General features: G+C 42.1%; 1 protein-coding gene across 1 annotated transcript in view; it reads right to left on the bottom strand.

Moving 5' to 3' along the window:
- Nucleotides 1-18894, bottom strand: part of ECT2L (epithelial cell transforming 2 like) — a 45533-nt gene that overhangs the window by 8221 nt on the left and 18418 nt on the right. Inside the window, exons 11-18 of the mRNA XM_024194915.2 lie at nt 17591-17773; nt 15686-15789; nt 11068-11160; nt 9350-9564; nt 6958-7105; nt 5568-5641; nt 4752-4908; nt 3754-3819 (exon numbers count right to left, since the gene is read on the bottom strand). Coding sequence (XP_024050683.2) covers nt 3754-3819; nt 4752-4908; nt 5568-5641; nt 6958-7105; nt 9350-9564; nt 11068-11160; nt 15686-15789; nt 17591-17773 — 1040 coding nt within the window. The remainder of the gene's footprint in view (nt 1-3753; nt 3820-4751; nt 4909-5567; nt 5642-6957; nt 7106-9349; nt 9565-11067; nt 11161-15685; nt 15790-17590; nt 17774-18894) is intronic.

Below are 18894 nucleotides of genomic sequence, written 5' to 3' on the forward strand. Positions count from 1 at the left end.
AGTGGACCATCAAGCTCATTCTTCCATAGCATGAGACAGGTTATACTACTCCATGTCTCCTCCTTTGGCCACACCTCCCCAACTCATGTAGAAGTCCAGATATGTTTCCCCCTATATGGAGTCTGATATCTGTATCTGGACCTGACATCAACTAACTGTTAAATAATATTGAGAATGAGTTCACCAAGAGATCTTAAAGATTGTCTTGGATGATAGCTTAGATATTAGAGTTTTGCGATGGCTGTAATTGGCCTTTCCACTTGTTCACACAGACATGTTGAGTGATGGGTGCTGAGCCTTGTATAACCTGATGAGGTCATTGGACCAGAGTATACATGGAGAGGGATGATATGGCATTTGTGAATACCTCTGGAGAAGTTACGAGTCCAAAAAGGAAGTACTCTGTATTTATCTTCTTATGGACTTGAGGTCTTAAGTGGACTGCATGCCATTGTTGTTCTTTGTACTACAAAGAATCTTGTACCCATACCAAAATGTTTCCATGGCATTGGTTCTATCATTCCAATGTATATGGACTATTATGTACTTAATTTTCTGATGCTGCAAGGGGTCTTGTTGATAAGGTTGGTTTATTTTAATTTACTATGGGGAAAGGATAAATTTGTGCTGGGACAGTGAATGATTTTTAATGCATATCCTTCCCTGATTATCTTAAGCACCCATTTTCTGAGGTGGTCCACTCCCAGATGAGGGACTACTCTGAAGTGCAGCTCTAGGGTGGATGGGGTATATGCCCAGACTTGGGAAACCCCCAAAATTAGAAGCTCTTGGGGTTAGATTGTTTTGCAGAGAACCTCCTAGCCTTGGTCTTCCAACTCTTAGGAAAGATAGCAATGGTCTAATCTGTAATCTCTACACTGGAACCTGGAGAAGCAGTGGTTTCAAAGGGAACACCTGCTGGGATAAGGTGGTATCATGGTTAGAGGTAGTTACTCCTCTGTCCCCTTCCTGGTGTCTCTGAATCCATTCCCTCAGGTGTCAGGCCTCGTGCCTTTACCTACCCGGGAGTGGAATTCCACACTTCTCCTGTTCTTAGGCTGGCCCCGGGGCTACTATATTCTGTGAATCCACTGTTCTTACCCAGCAGGTTCAACTGGGTTCAGCACCTGCAGTTCTTCCCTTTGGCAGTATATGACCAGTGGTATATAGTGACCACTCCTCCCCTGCCCTTCAAAACCAAAGTATTGTTTGTAGTAAGGGTAGGAACAAGAGGATTTTAAAACTGTCTACAGCAGGGATCGGCAACCTTTGACCCGCGGCCCGCCAGGGTAAGCACCCTGGCGGGCCAGGCCAGTTTGTTTACCTGCTGCATCTGCAGGTTCGGCTGATTGCGGCTCCCACTGGCCACGGTTCGCCGCTCCAGGCCAATGGGGGCTGCGGGAAGCAGCGCGGGCCGAGAGACATGCTGGCCGCGGCTTCCCACAGCTCCCATTGGCCTGGAGCGGTGAACCGCGGCCAGTGGAAGCTGCAATCGGCCGAACCTGCGGATGCGGCAGGTAAACAAACCAGCCTGGCCCGCCAGGGTGGATACCCTGGCAGGCCGCTTGCCAAAGGTTGCCGATCCCTGGTCTACAGTCATGTCTCTTAAAGGCTTATTTTTTTCTGATAGTAATCTGGGCGGGTCTAACTTTTTGAGACGCATCAGTCATGTTTTTCCCCCAAACTCCTCCCTCTCTTGAGTCTTTCATTTTAAACCTGCCACAGTTCTTTTGATCTTCTGGTTTCCAGGCTTTACCTGTCCTAGCATTGTCTCGTAACAACTATGAAGTGTTTGCTGAGAAATGGCTTATCTTGAGTCGTCATTCTTCCCCTCCTGCTTTTTACTTTACAGACACTATTAAACTAAACACATATATTCATACAATAAACACCCCACTAACCAGGTCAATATACTATATTTATAAATCATTACAGAGCAGCTCCAATTCCCTCACAGGTACTTTGAAGATTGAGCCTAGACCTCTCCAAGAAAAGATTGCAGCCAATACTCTCAGGGCTGAGACTGCTGTATCTACATTCAGTATAAGTGATTATCTTATTCTCTTGTCTGTGGGTTTGGCTGTCTGAGAAAATTCCCTCAGCTGGTATGACTATGCCTTTTACTAAGGAGGCCACAGCTGGCTGAACCTCAGGCAAAGTAATGAAGGCTGTAAATACAAGTAGGTCTTGATAAGGAATTCCCAATCCACCTTAATCACACCCTCATAAACCAGATGAGGAAGAATTACGCACCTCTCCCTCAACTTTGCAAGGTGTTTTTTTGTTGTTGGTGGCAGTGGTGCTGCTTCATTTTCTAAAAACACCAAGACCCATGAAGTCAGAGCGCCCTTTGTACTCAATTCTGGGAAGGTTAATTGACTGAGGTTTCTTGCTTAAAGCCCCAGTTTTAGAGATTTCTTCTCTTTAGAGGATCTAGAGGGGAGACTCTTTCATGAGAGGTTTTAAAAGTTTGTGCTGTCCCTTTAAAAGCTGATTGTGAGCACTGTCCTTCACCACTCCCTGGCCCAAACCCCTCAGAAAAGTGGGGAGGGGTCTTGCCCTCTGTATCCTTATAAGACCCCTTCCCAGTTTTCTCAGGGGGTTGGGCCAGGGAGTGGTAAAGGACAGTCTGCATGCCTCCCTGAGGAGAACAGTATCCACTTGTTCGGATCACTGGAGGCTTGATGGAGAGAGGAGGTATGCCCATCTCCCAGGGCAGGGGATCTGAATCACTTCACCCATATTCCCTGCAGTTGGGTTCGGGCTGAGCGGGGACTAACTGCATAGAATGATGAGTGAGGCAGAGCCATTGGAGACAAATGACTCATTTATATCAGGTCACAGGAGCATGGCAACTAAGGCTTTATAGGTACAACAGCTTGTGGGAAGGGAGGATGCTTTGCAGCCATCTCAGCGTGGACCTTTGAATTTTGCCAGCTGAGAGCAGGAATTTATTCCTCCAACTTTGCCTTCCCCTGGGACTCAAGAGATTCCACTGGACCTTTTCTGCTTGTTCTTCAAGCTGTGGGAATAGGGCTCCTATGCCTAGGAGAGATGCAGGGAGGCTTTGAAAAACCACTCCTTAGTTCTGTGTCACTGATTCTGGCCTGATCTCCATATAGGGAGCTTCCATTCATCCTGCTCAACTGTCTTGGCCTGGACCTCACGCCCATGTCAGCTGGGAGCTGGGTTTTGCTGCAGCCTGCTGTCTGTCCCCCCCTTCTGAGGGTGGAGGGGGAGGAAAGGTGCAATTCTTGAAACCCTCCTTACAAGCCCCAATCTCTTTAATTTTGCAGTTTGTGGAGGAGAAAAACCTTAAAGCCAATGAAGAAACAGACACTTAGTTAAAAACTGTTTAGAAATCCTGTGAAAGCGCCGCTCCAAAGGGAGTCTTGGAGCCTGCCGTGGACACTGCTTGGAGAGACCGAATTCTGGGGCGTTCTTCCCGAGGAATGGTCCTAAGCCCAGCCTCAGAGCAAAGGTCTGCCTTAGTTTCCAACCAGAGAGGGCCACGAAAAGCCTCTGAAAATGTCATATTTGTAAAACCCATTTGCAAATAGATTATGCATGTGGAATTATATATACACCTCAGATAAAATTAGACCCCCATTGAAGTAAAGTAAATAGAATTTTGGCATTGACTAATAATGGAAGGACTACCTATATCTGAACTCACAGCGGAGTAGGTGCTGTCGTAAATCAGAGCTGAAATTAAATGCATTAAAGTGTTCGAAAGGAAAATGAAGTACTTACAGGACATCCCTGGATGATCCTTTGTGCATTTAGCATTTGCTCATCTTTGCTCATGTTCAGTTTTAGCTAGAAAATAAACTAAAATTAGACCACAAATAACTTCTCAAAGGTTGGGAAAGGAGGAGATTGTGTTCTATGTAAGGGTCTTATCTAAATCTCACAGAAGTCAATGGAAAAACTTCGACTGACTTCAATGGGCTTTATAAGAGACCCTAATTTATTCGTGGGCAATTCTAGATGGTACAGTGATATTTGAGTTAGACAGTAATTTGATTAAACTAAATTTACCTCAATGACTTTTGAAAATAACTTGTCTAAAATCTCCAAGGAAAAATAAACAAAGAGTTTGACAAAATCCTCCTGCTTGAACTCATGCGTTGTGTGTGTAGAGAGGTGTTTTGTTGGGTTTTTTGGGCACTTTCTTACAGAATAAATCTACCAGCTGGTAGGTGTTTTCTCATGCCTGATGAACCAGCTTAGCTTCTATTTCCATAGAAAATAGAGGATGAGGAGGAGTAAGGCTGTTGGTGTGGTTGTTAGTATGGGCCATCCACCAAGGAAGAACAGCTGCAGTGCGTAGCGCCCTAATCCCTATCTTGTTCCAGCAGCACCTAACCATCTGAGAAAACCCCTCTTATGTGTGTGGTATTCAACTGGGGACTCTGCCCATTTTATACTCCCTTTACACTGCTGTGCGAAGAACCACTGGATATAATTGGGACTTTGAAAATGTCTTGGCTTCTACAAAGTCCCTCAGAAAGGACTATAAAGAAACTTGGGTCATGAGGAGAGAATAGAGTTCACAGGACTGCCCTATGCCGCCTCCTGGCTTTGGGACTGGAGAGGGAAGCAGCTGTTCCCAGCAAAGGTACCTGAGATGGAAGGCAACTCATAGCCTAATTCTCTCCTAAATCTCCTGGCTCCTTGTGGATGCCTCCTAAGACAAGGCAAGAATACCACACTGAAAGGAGAGAACACAGACAACTGTGGTGACAAACCTGATCTATGTATTCCTTGTATTGTTTCATCATCTTGATTGCGGCAGTCAAATCTTCATGGTCAGCGTGTTCTGAAGGAGTGTGCAGTCTCAGAGCATAAAGAAGATTAAGATACTCTTCAAACCTTTTAGAAGGGCAGAGCAGCAGCTCCTGTAGGCTATATTTCACATAGATATAATCCATGCGTTAGCTAGGAACCTGAGTAATTCAGTGATACATGTATTGTAAGTTATACAGTGTGACTTCTGATGCTTATGTACTGAGAAGGTCTTGGATCAAGCATCAGTATGAAGCAATGTGCCAAACACGCACACATGGTGAGTCTGTCTACTAGTTTGAGAAGTCTGCTAATCAGTTAAGTTTTTTCAAGTGTCTGGCTCTCAACTGCAAGAAATAATACAGCAATTGCTAACGTTCCACTATGACGCTGATTCAAAGCCAGAGTCCTTTTAATTAAAAATCTGACCAATCTGGTCTGACAAACTTCTTCATAGTCTATGATCATGTTCTTATGCTTTGGAGAGAACCCATGTGGAAGGTAAGAGGAAAGTATAGAGCCTGGAAAATATCATGAATACTGGATCCATTTAGTCCAAGAAGAATTACAACTGTACAAATGTGCTATGGGCCAACTCATAATCTCCTATGACTTGTGTATGTATTTGCTCTAAGACTTCATTTAAATACTATTTTGTTTATACTGCTTTTAAAATTGAGTTGGGAGGGAAGTGGGTTGGGATACTCATAGTGGACCTAATCCAAAGCCCAGAATTCTGATTTTATGCTATGTCACAGTGTAAATACCACAGACCTTACCTCATCATGTTAGTAACGACAGTCTTATCATGTCTTTTCAGGAAGGCACGGAATAAAGGAATGGTCTCTCTGCACTGTGAAAGGTAGAGGTTTGATCATCAATATAACTTGATTATTGGAGACCAGCCTACTGGAGATGTTTTTTTCTTCCTACTGTCATTAAAATTATTTTTATAAAGATTTTTACATTCCCAACTGTAACAGAATTTAGTACAAATGTATCCTTTAAAGGGAAATGTGATCCATCAAGAAGAGTAAATCAAAACTTTTAACATACCTCTCCCCAAAAAATCTTTTTTTGGGGGGGAGGTCTTTTGGTAGTCTGCTATCAACCCTCCAGAACAGTAACTGCAACAGTATTGAAATCCCTGTTCTCAGGCTGGGTGACCTTCTAAACCTTAGAGAGAAAGTGAGTATAAATCTGCCTCGCTTGGCAGGAAGAAATGAGGATCATGAACTTGATGAGCATGGCTCTCCAAGCCGAAGTTCTCCAACTTGCAAGAATGGATTAAGCAAGGGAACAGTGAGACACGTATTCTGGCATCTATGCTCAAGCAAACCTTGTTCCCTGGGTTTTATCACCAAGGCTAGAGTTGGGGGTTAAAATGGTGAAGTAGTAATAGTTTGAAGGATGATCTTTTTTACATTTAATGGCACATACTAAAATGAAAAGGGGGCATAAATGGCTGGTTATATGTTAGTTCTGCCAACATTAAGTGTCTCTGTAAACTCTAGCACACACTCGTGCTGGAATTATGTAACGTCTCTAAATGCATCCATTGCAGATTTACAGCAGGGCTAAACAAGAAAACTGGTGGCTACCAAGGTTCTATCTCTGTGCATGTGCCATGCTGATGATGAAGGCATGCTGATTTATTTTTATTTTTTTTCAATTGGGAGACACAAATACTCCATTGCACATGGACAATAAGGATTTGCACACACATACAGCTATGTTTGCAAGCAAACCTCACCTTGTATGTGCATTACGGTATATGTTCATACAAGTTGACTGCATGGGCATTTCTAAAATCTTGATCAGTAATGTACATCCACTACAGGTGTTAAATGGCAGATTTATTCAGGCAAATTTAACCCTATAAAGACTTCAAAGAAGCAGAGGCTAATTGTCTTAATTAGACTATCATCCCCTTGATTTTCATGCAACTTCTGTAGTGTGACTGGTATTTTCCTGGGTTTTAGAATTTTCTGTATTTTGGCATGCCAAGAATATCAATATTGGAATGGATTCCATAAAAAGAAACATAATTCATTAAACTGAATTCTTATTCTACCAAATTAAGTGTGAATATTAGCTTGCATTTCCAACAAAATAAATGTGAGCATTAGACTGGCATATGATGTATTTTCACAGTCCTATAGAACTTACCATATCAATGGTTTTCAGAATGACAGTATAGTTGTTGAAGAAGTTTGTGTATGTTTGAAGCTGCCAGCCAAATTGAGTGAATATTTCACCTAAGCACTGGGATGGTCTCCATTCCTGAAGTCTTTCTGTCAGCTCATTTAAAAACTGCCTGCATTTGAAATAAATATAGAGAGATGTCTGTCTTTCCACAGTTTCCTGGCCAAATTACTGTTTAGATAACTACATTCTTTCTAGTGTTAAAAATAAATAAATCCCGCTCTAGTTTTCTCATTTTTGTCCTAGAGTGCTGTTTAGAGTTAATGTAAGCTGTTAAACAATTGCCATGTTTTCGTCCCAGAGCTGGCAGTTGAGTGATGTGGAGTGATTTCTGTATATCTTATTATGTGCTTTGGGATCCATCTGGATGATAGTCACAATATAAATATAAGTTCTTTATCATTTAAACCTTAAAAATGTGGGTAACTTATAAAATCAGCCCTTTACTGCCTTGAAAGATTGACAATGCTTACCTCTTTTAAGCTATCCAAAGTTTTGCGTAAGGAAATGCATATATTTTTTTCACTGACAGTATATCTCTTTTCTCAGGTACTGATGCCCCAGTTCCAAGTAGCTACCATAGCACCAATGAATGTTAGACTGTTGTGTAATGTTGGCCTGGGGTCTATTGCTAATCGTCTGAATTGCAACTAATTTTTTTTAAACTGCAGGAATGGGAAATGTACACACAGAACTTGCAAGGAAAATAAAAACACGATTATGTTGATTTTTCTTTGTAAGATTAATCGTATCTAAATTCCTCGCATACATTATAAAATTATTGTTAAAATCTGTACCTCTTGCATCAGTCTGAACACTTTTAATCTAGGTTAATGGAACTCTCTTTGGTACTTTTCCTTTGTTAATACCTTCTCAGATGTTTGACAGATGTGTTCCAATGGGAGGGTGGGGTATTTTAGTTTTTTTACATTAAGAGCTCAAAGCTGAGGTACAGATTTTATTTATCCAAAGTTTAAAATAACTTTTCATCTTTTAACTATTTTTCAGTAACCAGATCTCCAGCTTACATTCTTGTGATGTCTTCCTTTTATTATGTAACCATGTTTTACTAAGTTCAGTTTTCCTTGCAGTCTATTCCAAATCATGTTGCTTGTTTAATTCACTATTTATCCTAGTCTCTTCCTTTCTGTTTGTAGACTTGCAATAGTTGCCACTGAAACTGATTTTTTTAAATGTTGCTAGAGTTGGGCATGAAGCAAAAACATGGAACTGATTCTGATCTGACCTTCATATTTCTATTGTGGGCAGAACCAAAAGTACAGTAAAGAAAATTCTTGAACTTCAGGATTCAGAATCCAGATCCAAAGTTTTTGGGGTGTCCAACTCTGACCCACTAGAGAGAGCTTTGAGCTATGAACTTTGATTGAGAACTACAGTTCTGGAGTTTAATTTGAGCCCCTCTCTAGACCATGATTCTGCAATCAGATTTATGCAGCGAACTCCTGTGCCAGTGCAGAGCCTCACTGACTTCAGTGGGGCTCTGTGCAGATGCAGGATCTGCCCATTCACATATGATTGCAGGATCAGAACCATCATTACTGACATTTCAAGCATCTTAAAACTTCAAAGGGATATTTGTAGAACAAGATTCCAGTTTTTCATCCTGTATATTACCATCACTCTGACTAATGAATAATACCTAGCACTTACAAAGTACGATTTATTTATAGCTCTCAAAAGCCCTTTCAAATGTGATAAGTATATCTTCCAATTTAAGATATATGGGGAAACCGAGGCAGAGATTAAGTGAGTAGCCCAAGGTCACACCATACGTCAGTGACAGAGCTGGGAATGCCCCCTAGACTCCTGACTCTTAATCAAGTATCCTGTTCTCTGGACTGTGCTGCTTCCACAATCTATAACCCTTTTTTATCTTAGTACTGTGCTTTCTCATAGGATTGAGCATTTTCTCAACTAGCTCTAGTCAGGCAGGATTTTATACTTTTGTATCATTCAGGGTGTAAAATCTAAAGTAATTTCACCAAAACTGAAACACAATTTTAATTTTTCATGCTGACGGTCTGGTCATATTCTGCAAAGCCCCATATTATGTGCCACCATTCACAGGTAAGGTCAGTAAATAACAATACCGTTGTTTTCCAAAAGCATCTGCCTGAAAAGTCAACCAAGATTGGAGGGATGGCAGCTAATTAAATCCTATGCTTCAGTCAGGAGTGTAGTGTCCTATCCTCGACAATCTTTCTCTTCGTCACGGAACATTCACAGATGCAACAGACGGCGATAACCCATGCAGCAACTGCACTGATTTGGCTTTTGTCTAACCCAAAATATTTAAAACTTTTAGTAAATTTAAAATTCAGCATATAGAATATACCGATTGAGTTGTAAGGCGTCCAAGACATCAGAGAAGATGATTTGAACATTAGCATGACTTAGGATGGCTCGATTTGATGCTAATGCTGCTTTCAGTGGTGTAACATAAACATCCCTCACAGTTTCCAGCATGTGTACATAGTTCTTCTCACTCGTCAGGAGCTCCCTGGCAATTCTAGTTCGTCTGTCTGCGGTATCCTTCTGAAGTTTTTTATCCTACAGTCAGAACATGGAGAGTAAATTAGTAGAGGTTATCTTTACAATAAAAAGCATGGGGCTGGAGGAGGACCAGAAAACAATGAAAAAGGGACAGAACAGAATACCTGCTTGCACCATTGCAATACGACCTACTGGTTTTAATAGACCCAAGAAGAAAAACTATTGATGTTTATCAGTAATTTTTCTCTGTACCTCTTCCTTGCCCAAATACGCACATGTGCACGTCCAACACACACAACAGCATGCCCCAAACAGTCACAATGTCTCCCTCCCCCACTCCAGGAGAGAGGGAGGGAAATACCCTTGTCAACACATTAATCTATATCCTAAACTGCAAGAACTTGGGTTTCATAAATTTAATATTTTAAGGTCAGCAGGGATCACTGATCATCTATAGAGCCCTGTGTGGATAAAAATTTATATCTGCGGATATAAATTGGTATATATCCAATATATGGGCTCTCCTGGAAACTGACCAGCGAAAGGAGCAGAACGTGGAGCTGCTGCTCCCAGAAGCCAGTGACCTGTGCCAACAGCTCCGGTGCATCTGTACCACTCCCCAGCCCCCCCCAGCAGCTGTCCCTGGTTGCGCTCTTGTGTTCAAGCAGTGCGCATGCTCCCAGACAGGACAAGCAGACAGCTGCGTGGAAGGGACGGGGCAGAGCTGGGGGTGGGGCTGCGGGTGGTACAGCCATGCCGGAGGAGCTGCCGGTGTGGGGTGCTGGCTCCTGGGAATGGCAGCCGCATGTTCTGCTCCTTTCACCACTGCAGTTTCCAGGAGAGCCCTGTGGGTCTGCAGATACCGATTTCTATCCGCGGATCTCCACATCTAGTCTCACCTCCTGTGTAACACAGGCCATTGAGCTTTCCCAGAATAATTCCTAGAGCAGAGCTTTTAGAAAAACATCCAGTCTAAGTTTGAAACCCTACTGACAATCCTGTCCACACTGCGGAATGAACGTTTGGTTTTTTTTTTTTTTTAAAGTTCAAAATTGGTTCAGGGGAAAGCCTATGATTGAACACAGAGCCTAGGCAGCACTGCTTGAGCAAAAGCTATTTTTCCCCTTCACCATTTTCCTGGTAGCTGAGGTTAAGGGTGAAATCCTGGACCCATGACATCAACAGGAGTTTTGCAATTGACTTCAGTGGAGCTAAGAAAAGATTCTTGTTTATCTAGAAGCCTGATAATTCTCTTGATTACAGAACATAAATAAGACTAAGCTTTAACTCCAAAGAGGCAGAGGATGAACTATGTGTAAGGTACATGTATAGTCACAGCAACAATAACATGAAGTGCTGCATCCCATTCTGAGGTCTGCTTGCAAACGATATTCCAACATCATTATGATTTTTGGACATCCACATAAGGGGTAACAATTTTTAAAAAAATACTAGATACATTGTTTGTCCATATCTACTTTCCTGTAGGAAAGAAACTACAGGTCCAACGTGTACATCACAGAAGACCATAAGGTATTTACGAATCATTGATTTCCTTACCAACTGAGCCACTGCCTCAAATGTTGGCTCATTTGCTCTGATGCTGCAATTAGGCTTTTGGCTCAGGGTGGCAGCCTCTTTTGCAGCCTCCTCCTGAGGATTAAACAGAAGCTTTTTTCATACCCATCATTTGAAGGAACCACACTTAGCTTCTCCAGTTCTTCGCTATTTTGTTCCCTTCTGCTCAGGTTTCCATAAAAAGATCATCTCATAGTTTACCAGGATTAGTATTCCATAGATAATTGGCACTATACCATCTATATAAGAAACATTAACTAGTGACACTATTTACTGTTTTATTGTTGAGTGTTTATTCTGTAACTCGGTCATCATAATTTAAATGAACTTGACTTGACCGTGGGATCTCAGCTCAGGAGGGGGATATATTTTCAATTTCCCAAACAAAAAGCTCCATTCTCGCAGACTTACATGTGTGTGTAACTTTCAGCACATGAGTATGCATGTTGACTTCCACAGGACTCCTCACATGCTTTAAATTAAGCGTATGTGTAAGTCTTTATAGGGTCAGTGCCACGGTGGGACCATTATCACACAGAGTGACACACAGAGTGCCCACAAAGTCTTTTTATAAATCCAGCCTGTAATTGGTGTGTGGTCAGAACCCCTGTGCCCAGGTAGACCCCACTGGTGTGGCTCCACAGGGCCCAGAGGTCTGCTCGTGTGCAATGAATTGCAGGACTGGGGCCTTAGCTTGCTGTTTGCTGTTCTATGAAAGTTGTGTACTTTGTTTAGTTCTCAGGGAATAGCAATGAGGATTCCTGTAACTTTTAAAAAATCACATTTTTTTGTGTGTATTTATTCTTGTGTTGCTCAACTGCTTTCAGGTAGCTGCATCCATACATTAAATGTTGGTGTTAGCAGTAATTTTTTAAAATAGGAAATATAGTGGTATTTAAAATATTTATTTTCATGTCAGGTTTTAAAATATATAGAGAGAGAGAGAGAGAGATCTGCTGTTTAGTATTTGAAAAATCCGCTGTTGAACTTGATCAGTATAGTTTATGCACAAATGAAAAATCTAACTTCATAATGGCCAACTTCATGGGCTAACAGGAAAGCTAAATATGTATTTATGTGATTGGTCATAACAGCTGATGACTCATTGGCAAATGTTATTAACTGCAGAAATCTTACTGCACGAAGACTATTCCTATGGGTAACAATCCCTTGAGATAACATACTTAAAGTTCTGCATCTCTATCATTAACATTAGATGTCTTTGATAATCATAACTTTGACATAGTGTTGATTCTAGCTATGAAAATCAAATTTAGCTTCCAGTGCTCAGGCCCCCTTTTCTTCAAGCAGTTTCTTGAGGCTCTACATTTCTCTTACTTGGTTTATAAGCAGATTAAGCACTAGTTCAACCGGAGCAGTGGATTTATGATGCAGACTAATGTCCCATAGGGACGAAGATGAGGTCACCAAATGTATATTATTTTGTGACCTAAAACAGGAGCTGACGCTAGACCTCAAGAATGGAAAGGTAAGTGCATTAACCCACTGCAGTTACTAGATAGTGAGCTGCACTGAAAGAGGTCACTGTTCCTTAATGAATGCACCAAGACTTGTCTTCTAGTCACCATCTTTCAAGATCGGTCTGCTAAGCTCTCTGTAGTATACTTCCTCAGCAGGAAAAAATGTTGGAAATTCCAAAGGATTTTCCTAAGTAACCAAAAATAAAATTAAGATAAACATTATTCAAGGTCAAAATGGGTAAATTTCACACTAAAATGGGTTATCATGAGGTGCTTGTTGGATAGTGTGTTAATGGCTGCGTCTTTATAAGCAACAGTGTGTGTTTATATGGGGATGAAGAGCCCCAAAGTCAAGACAGGTTGAAATTGGGGAGGAGATTCAGAATTTCAATCCCTATGCTGATGGAGGCTGAAGATCTTGTAAATGCAAGTCTGGGTGGGCTGAAGGAGAGAGAGAAGGAGACTGGGGTTCATGCTGACTGATCCAGTGGATTTGACTTGTTTGTTAACACTTACAGCATCCATACGGGATGAAGATAACTGGGCGTACAAATTTACCTTAATTGTGAGCTCAACTATAAAAAGTGAGTGAAGGTTCATAAAGTGTCACAATAACCTACAACCAAAAATGTTGATAGAAAAGGTGGAAAATCGAGAGAGACTAAATTAGTCTAAATAAAAAGGCCTACTGATATAACTCAGTTAAGATCACATCTGGTAAACAAGGAGTAGAGGACTGGAAATCAATGGACCAAATCCTGACCAGACCAGGCCTAAGAGAGGGACCCAAGTGACACTGCTACTTTCCACTGGCTTTATCCCAACCCCACTTGAGATGTAAAACTTCATCCCCCAGCCCCTCATGTCTTTTTCCTTCTCTACCTTTTCTTCTCTTTCCTATCCCTCTCCTTTTTCCTTCTAATTAGAGTAGCTTAGCTGACCAAGACTGTATATTTTGCAACCCTGCTGTAAGCCTGTGACCAGAAAGAGGCAGATAAAAGCAATCCCCTAAACAGCCCAATCTGGTATAAGTTGATAGACAGTTTTCAAAGTGGCTGATTAGACCGTGGGCTAAGCCTGTTTTTTTCCAGCAGTGAGGTTGCAAATGAAAATCTTCTCTCTCTGTGTTGCTGCAGTTTCTATTTTTGCTATTCTATTCTTCTCTCCCCTTAAATGTTCTTAAACCTGAAGAAATTTTATACAGACAGATCACATGTGTTGGAGACCCTCAAAAGCCAGCTGAAAAGGATCATTAAGAGCATTTAGTTTAAATCTTATTTCCTTTATGTCCTGCAATACTGCCAGTATTCATTCTAACATGACAACCAACTCCCTCCTGGAATATGCTGCTAGTGGGAGGGGTAATCAGATGCATTTCTGACTGTATAGCACAGTTTGGCAAAGGTTTTAATATTACCCTATTCAATTTGGAATGAAAAATAGTATTTAAACCCAACAACAGAACTTTTCAACACCCTGTACCTCTGCTCCTGTTTACAGGAGTGCAGGGGAAATTACTTAATAAATTCCAACATTTTTTTTCCATCTGTGGCACGCTGTGCTGCAAAGCAGTACTCTGGAACACCCAGATTTACCAGGGTGATATAATTATAATAGGTTTTGTACAAAGTATGCCTTGTTAGGTATCATTTTAGAAGTCTCGAGCTGTTGAACATTAATATCCTGTTGGATTGTATGTGCTGTCATTGTATGTGAAGCTATGAAGTTTTGCTATGTGTGTTACTGAAATATGTTGTGAGGTTGGGAACACCCACAACCAGCCTTTCAGGTGCAACAATGGAGCAGCCAGGTGCTGCTGATGGCCCATTAAAGGAATCCACACTCACAACAACTATCCTAGGGACTGTATACAATGGAGACTTCTCAGAGAGAGCACCTAGACAATGAAGACTGTTTGACTCATAGCAAACTATAAAAGAGGGGAAGTAACATCATTTGGTCTCTGTCCCCCCACAACTCAACACCTGGAAACACATCTGGAGAACAAAGATTGAACTGGGGAGATGGTCCCAGACTGGAAAGTAGAATCCCAGCTTGTGTCTGAAGGAACTATACTATCAGGGTGAGACACTGCTTGATTCAAATCCTGCCTAGTTTATAAAATACAGATTGCAATTTTACTTTTATTTCTTAGGTAACCAACTTTGATCTATACGCTTACTACTTAAAATCTTTCTATAGTTAATAAATCTGTTTTATATTGTACCTTAAACAGTGTGTTAACGTGCCTGGGAAATCTGCTCAGTGTACAAAAGCTGGTGCATGCCCTCTCCACATTGAGGGAGGGGTGGACTGGGTAATAAACTTACACTGGTCAGGCTTCTGACCAGGACAGGATGGTACATCCCGAGGTCCTAGGCTAGGGAGCTGGGGGAATTGGCTGGAGCCTCTCTATTGTTAGTTCATGAATGACTAGGGGAAACATTCATGTAGCTCAGATGGGTGCGTCCCTGCCTGTGGATGACTGTGTAAGTGCAGTACCTGGAGAGGTTTGCAGTTTTTCACAGCATTACAGTGTGCGAGGGATCCTGTGTTGGTAAGCCAGAGGGCTCAGTGGTACCCCAGTTCCAGGTTGCATTCTGGGGAATCCATCACACCATCGTGACCTCTATTCACTCAGAACAATGCTCAGAATTGTCCTCAGTAGGAATCCCTCTCCTCTTCTCCATGCTGTGTTCTCTCGCCAGTGCAGAATGGCTTCTTTTAGTATTGGGAGATACGGGCTCCAATGTTGCTCCTTCCAGTATTTTGATCCTCATACTTAATTGGAGTGGCTGATTGACCAGGAAAATCTGAAGCACAATGCCAGTAGTTTTCCCATTCAGCATCCACTCTTAAAGGACCCATTGCTAATTTGGACTCCAAACCAGGAAAAAGCATGCAGTGTCCATGCAACTACCCTGTTCAGAGCTATGGATCGTCACCTATCTATGTATTTGTGAGCTGATCCAGCATGTCAATAGGTATCTTAACTTAAAAAAAGCCTCACATAAATATTCATCAAGCCTAGTACAACAGTCATTGAAATGGGAAGAGATCTGCAAATAACCTTAAATACCACTTCATTTGACTATTAAAAACCTAGCAATTTTACTTACAAAGCTTCTTTTTGACAGTTCAGCTAATCCATCAGTGAAAGTCTGGGCTGTTTCTTGATTAGTATGTACTTTAGCTCTGCTCACGGCATCAAACATAACCTGACCTGAAAATACAAGATCATTAATTGTAAGTTAGTCCTTCAAACAGATACTGTAAGCTTGCCTGATAATCATTAACAATAGTCACTATATTCTAGTCAGAGAAATAGGCAACCGCACATGCAGGCGGACATTTTGTTGGGCATTCAAACAAAAGGGAACTTGTCTACGCTGAGGTTTTTAGCCACTAGTCTACCTACAATGATGTAGCTGCACCAATGCCTTAAACACTGCAAAGACAAATCCGGTATAGGCAAGGTCTGAAAAAGCACTCTAGACATGGCATTGCCAGGTCCCACAATTTTGTCTGTCACACGATAGCAAATGTGCTCACTTTCTGGATTTAAAAATATATTTTTGTACTGCTAGCCCTGCAAACTCAGCCTGAGCTCAGAGTCAAGCAGAGTCATTTCCTTGGTGGTATGCCAGTATAGGGAAATCTCAGACCTATGGCAGCAGGCCTGCCGACAGCAATTCCGGGCCCCAGGGCAGAACAGTCAATGGGTTGCTGCGGCACATGGTGCAGGGCAGGCTGCACCTGCGCTGGTTGGTGCCCAGCAAGCTGCTACCTGCTGCACTGCACGTTCTTCCAGCACGGCCAGGGCTTTCACATGCCCGCCCGGCTGCCTTTGCCGCTGCCGGAACCACCCCGCCCGTGCCTAGGAGCCCTGCGGCCCGCCTGGACAATTGCCCCCTTTGTCCCTTCCCACCCTTCCCCCCGTCGGCGGGCCTGTATGCAGGAGCGGCGCCAGGGTTTTTGGCGCCCTAGGCAGGGGTCCTTCCGCGCTTCTGGTCGGCGGCGGCAATTCTGCGACGGGGGGGTCCTTCCGCGCTCCCGGTCTTCGGGGCACTTCGGCGGCGGATCCCAGAGCGAGTGAAAGACCCGCTGCAGAATTGCCACCGAAGACCCGGAGCGCAGAAGGACCCCCCACCGCCGAATTACTGCCGAGGGCGGCAAAAGGCGGCACCCCCCCCAAATCCTCGTGCCCTAGGCAACCGCCTAGGTCACCTAAATGGAAGTGCCGGTCCTTCCTGTATGGCAGCTTTAAAGAATATTGTCTAAACACAGAGATTGGGGTCAGAAAACAACTTTGAGGGATATTTTCTAGACACGTTTAACGTAACCTTACCCTCTTCATGGAGATAGTTTACTGCTTGATAGTTTCTGAAAATAGTGTGTGCTGAAAGACATATCTTTAGGAGAAAACTAGGTTGCTCTATCAGTAAATGGAGTTCTTCCAATATAACATCTACAGATCCCCACAATGCTCTGGTTTTTGAGCATTCATTCTGACAAGGCTTTTCTTGGGCATAGTCTTGGTTTGTAGTACATGTGCATTGATACAGAAGGGGCCTAAGCTAGGCAAACTGCATGCAGTGGTTCCTGGTCTGAGCATCTTAATGCAAGTGCAGAGGCCATATATTTGGACAATCACACTTATTACCAAATGACCTAGTTTGCTGATGGATATAATACTTTATTAAAAACAACTGAATAACTTTTTTAATATTCTTTGTTTTGATCATGCAGATAACTCTCCCATTTATTTTCACTTTTGTGTTAGCTGACACAAGCATTGGAAGTATTAATTCTGCAGTAAGTTATTTTTAATACTTGTCATGTACAATGTGCATCACAGACACAGAAGACGTTTGCCCATCAAAATAGATACAGGAGAAACAGGGAAAGGAAGAGACAAGTTCTAAAGTTGTGATGTTTCCATGAAAGTTGGGGAGGGAGAGGATTTCAAGTATTTTTCTTACCCTTTTATAAGTGTTTAGAAAAGGAAAAATGGCCAATCTTACCAATAATCCTGTCACTAATACTCTTCTGCAGCTCACTTAAATATGGTCGCATCTGCTTCCGGACAGATTTCAGTGCCTCCTCCAGGAGCTCTGTCATTCTGAGCCATGTCTGTAGTTTTACTTCAGTGAAGTAGGTGGAGGTGGGAGGTCCATCCTTCTGTTTTCCCAGCCATTCACTAAGGACTGATATTTTTATGCTGGGTGTTAGGCAAAACCTCACTGAAACTGGTAGATGTAACCATTGCCCTTCATTCAGTATAAGTGTAAGAATAATCAAGTTCCTTTATGGAACATTTAGCTGAAATAATAAAACCCACAACCCAAAATGCAGGCACCCAGCAAGGCTTGAGTAGAAGTTAAACCATGTAGCCTCAGGTGTGTCCTTGGAGATTGATATAGCAATGCAGGAGCTGGGTATTGATTTGGTAGAGCTGTGTGTCTGCAGCAGAAACATACAGAGGGAGTTAAGAAGACTGGATAGCATTAGACTGAGAAAAATATCTGAAAGTGTGAGCTTTTGAGCAGAGTACTGCCTGAAAGAGAGTTGGAACCGTGACCAAAGAAACTCTCTCCTGTTTGATTCCTACTATGTTCAGGAAAACAGGACTTTGTACATTCTTAGTAAACAAACAGGACTGGATCAAAGTACCTGACTCCATCATCAATGTCTCTTCCTATCAGAAACAATATGCAAGTCCCCCAAATGTTGGCTAACCACTCTGGTCAAAAGTGGTCACAGTATCATGACAAATTAATTGTGTTTCCTGGTTTACTCTGCTGTAAATTTCAGATAGTTCTGGAGAATTCTGACTTTTATTAGTACTGCAATAAAATGTAATTGACACAACAGGACCCCTTTCAACAGGAGACTGACTGAGTTTCTGGTATCCTGATTACACCTAGGGCTTTCCGCAACTACAAGATGTTGGTAGTGGAGTTTCTGATGCTGAATCAGAAGATCACACCAAGCATAGATTTTTAGTGATCTGTGACAGAATGTCAAACACATCCCCTTTTGAAAGCATAATGGATTTAGCAAATTCAGGTTTATTCAGGACCTGAAACCTCTGCTAATTACACTTTTACATGCATTAGATGGTCCACACAAAACAGGGACCTTGAAGCATCTGAATATAGATGTGGCTGTACCAGACTATCCTCTCTTCCCATCCATTCTCTCTGCACAATGTATACTTTGAGACACCTACCCTTTGACGCTTCTGGCTTTCATTGTGCTAACCTGACAGTTAGACAAATAGTATTACATCAAACAATACTTAGCTGTTCCTGGAATGGAATTTTTA

Source organism: Terrapene carolina, unplaced genomic scaffold (genome assembly GCF_002925995.2).
Source record: "Terrapene carolina triunguis isolate 2854851 unplaced genomic scaffold, T_m_triunguis-2.0 Scaffold85, whole genome shotgun sequence".
NCBI lineage: Eukaryota > Metazoa > Chordata > Testudines > Emydidae > Terrapene > Terrapene triunguis.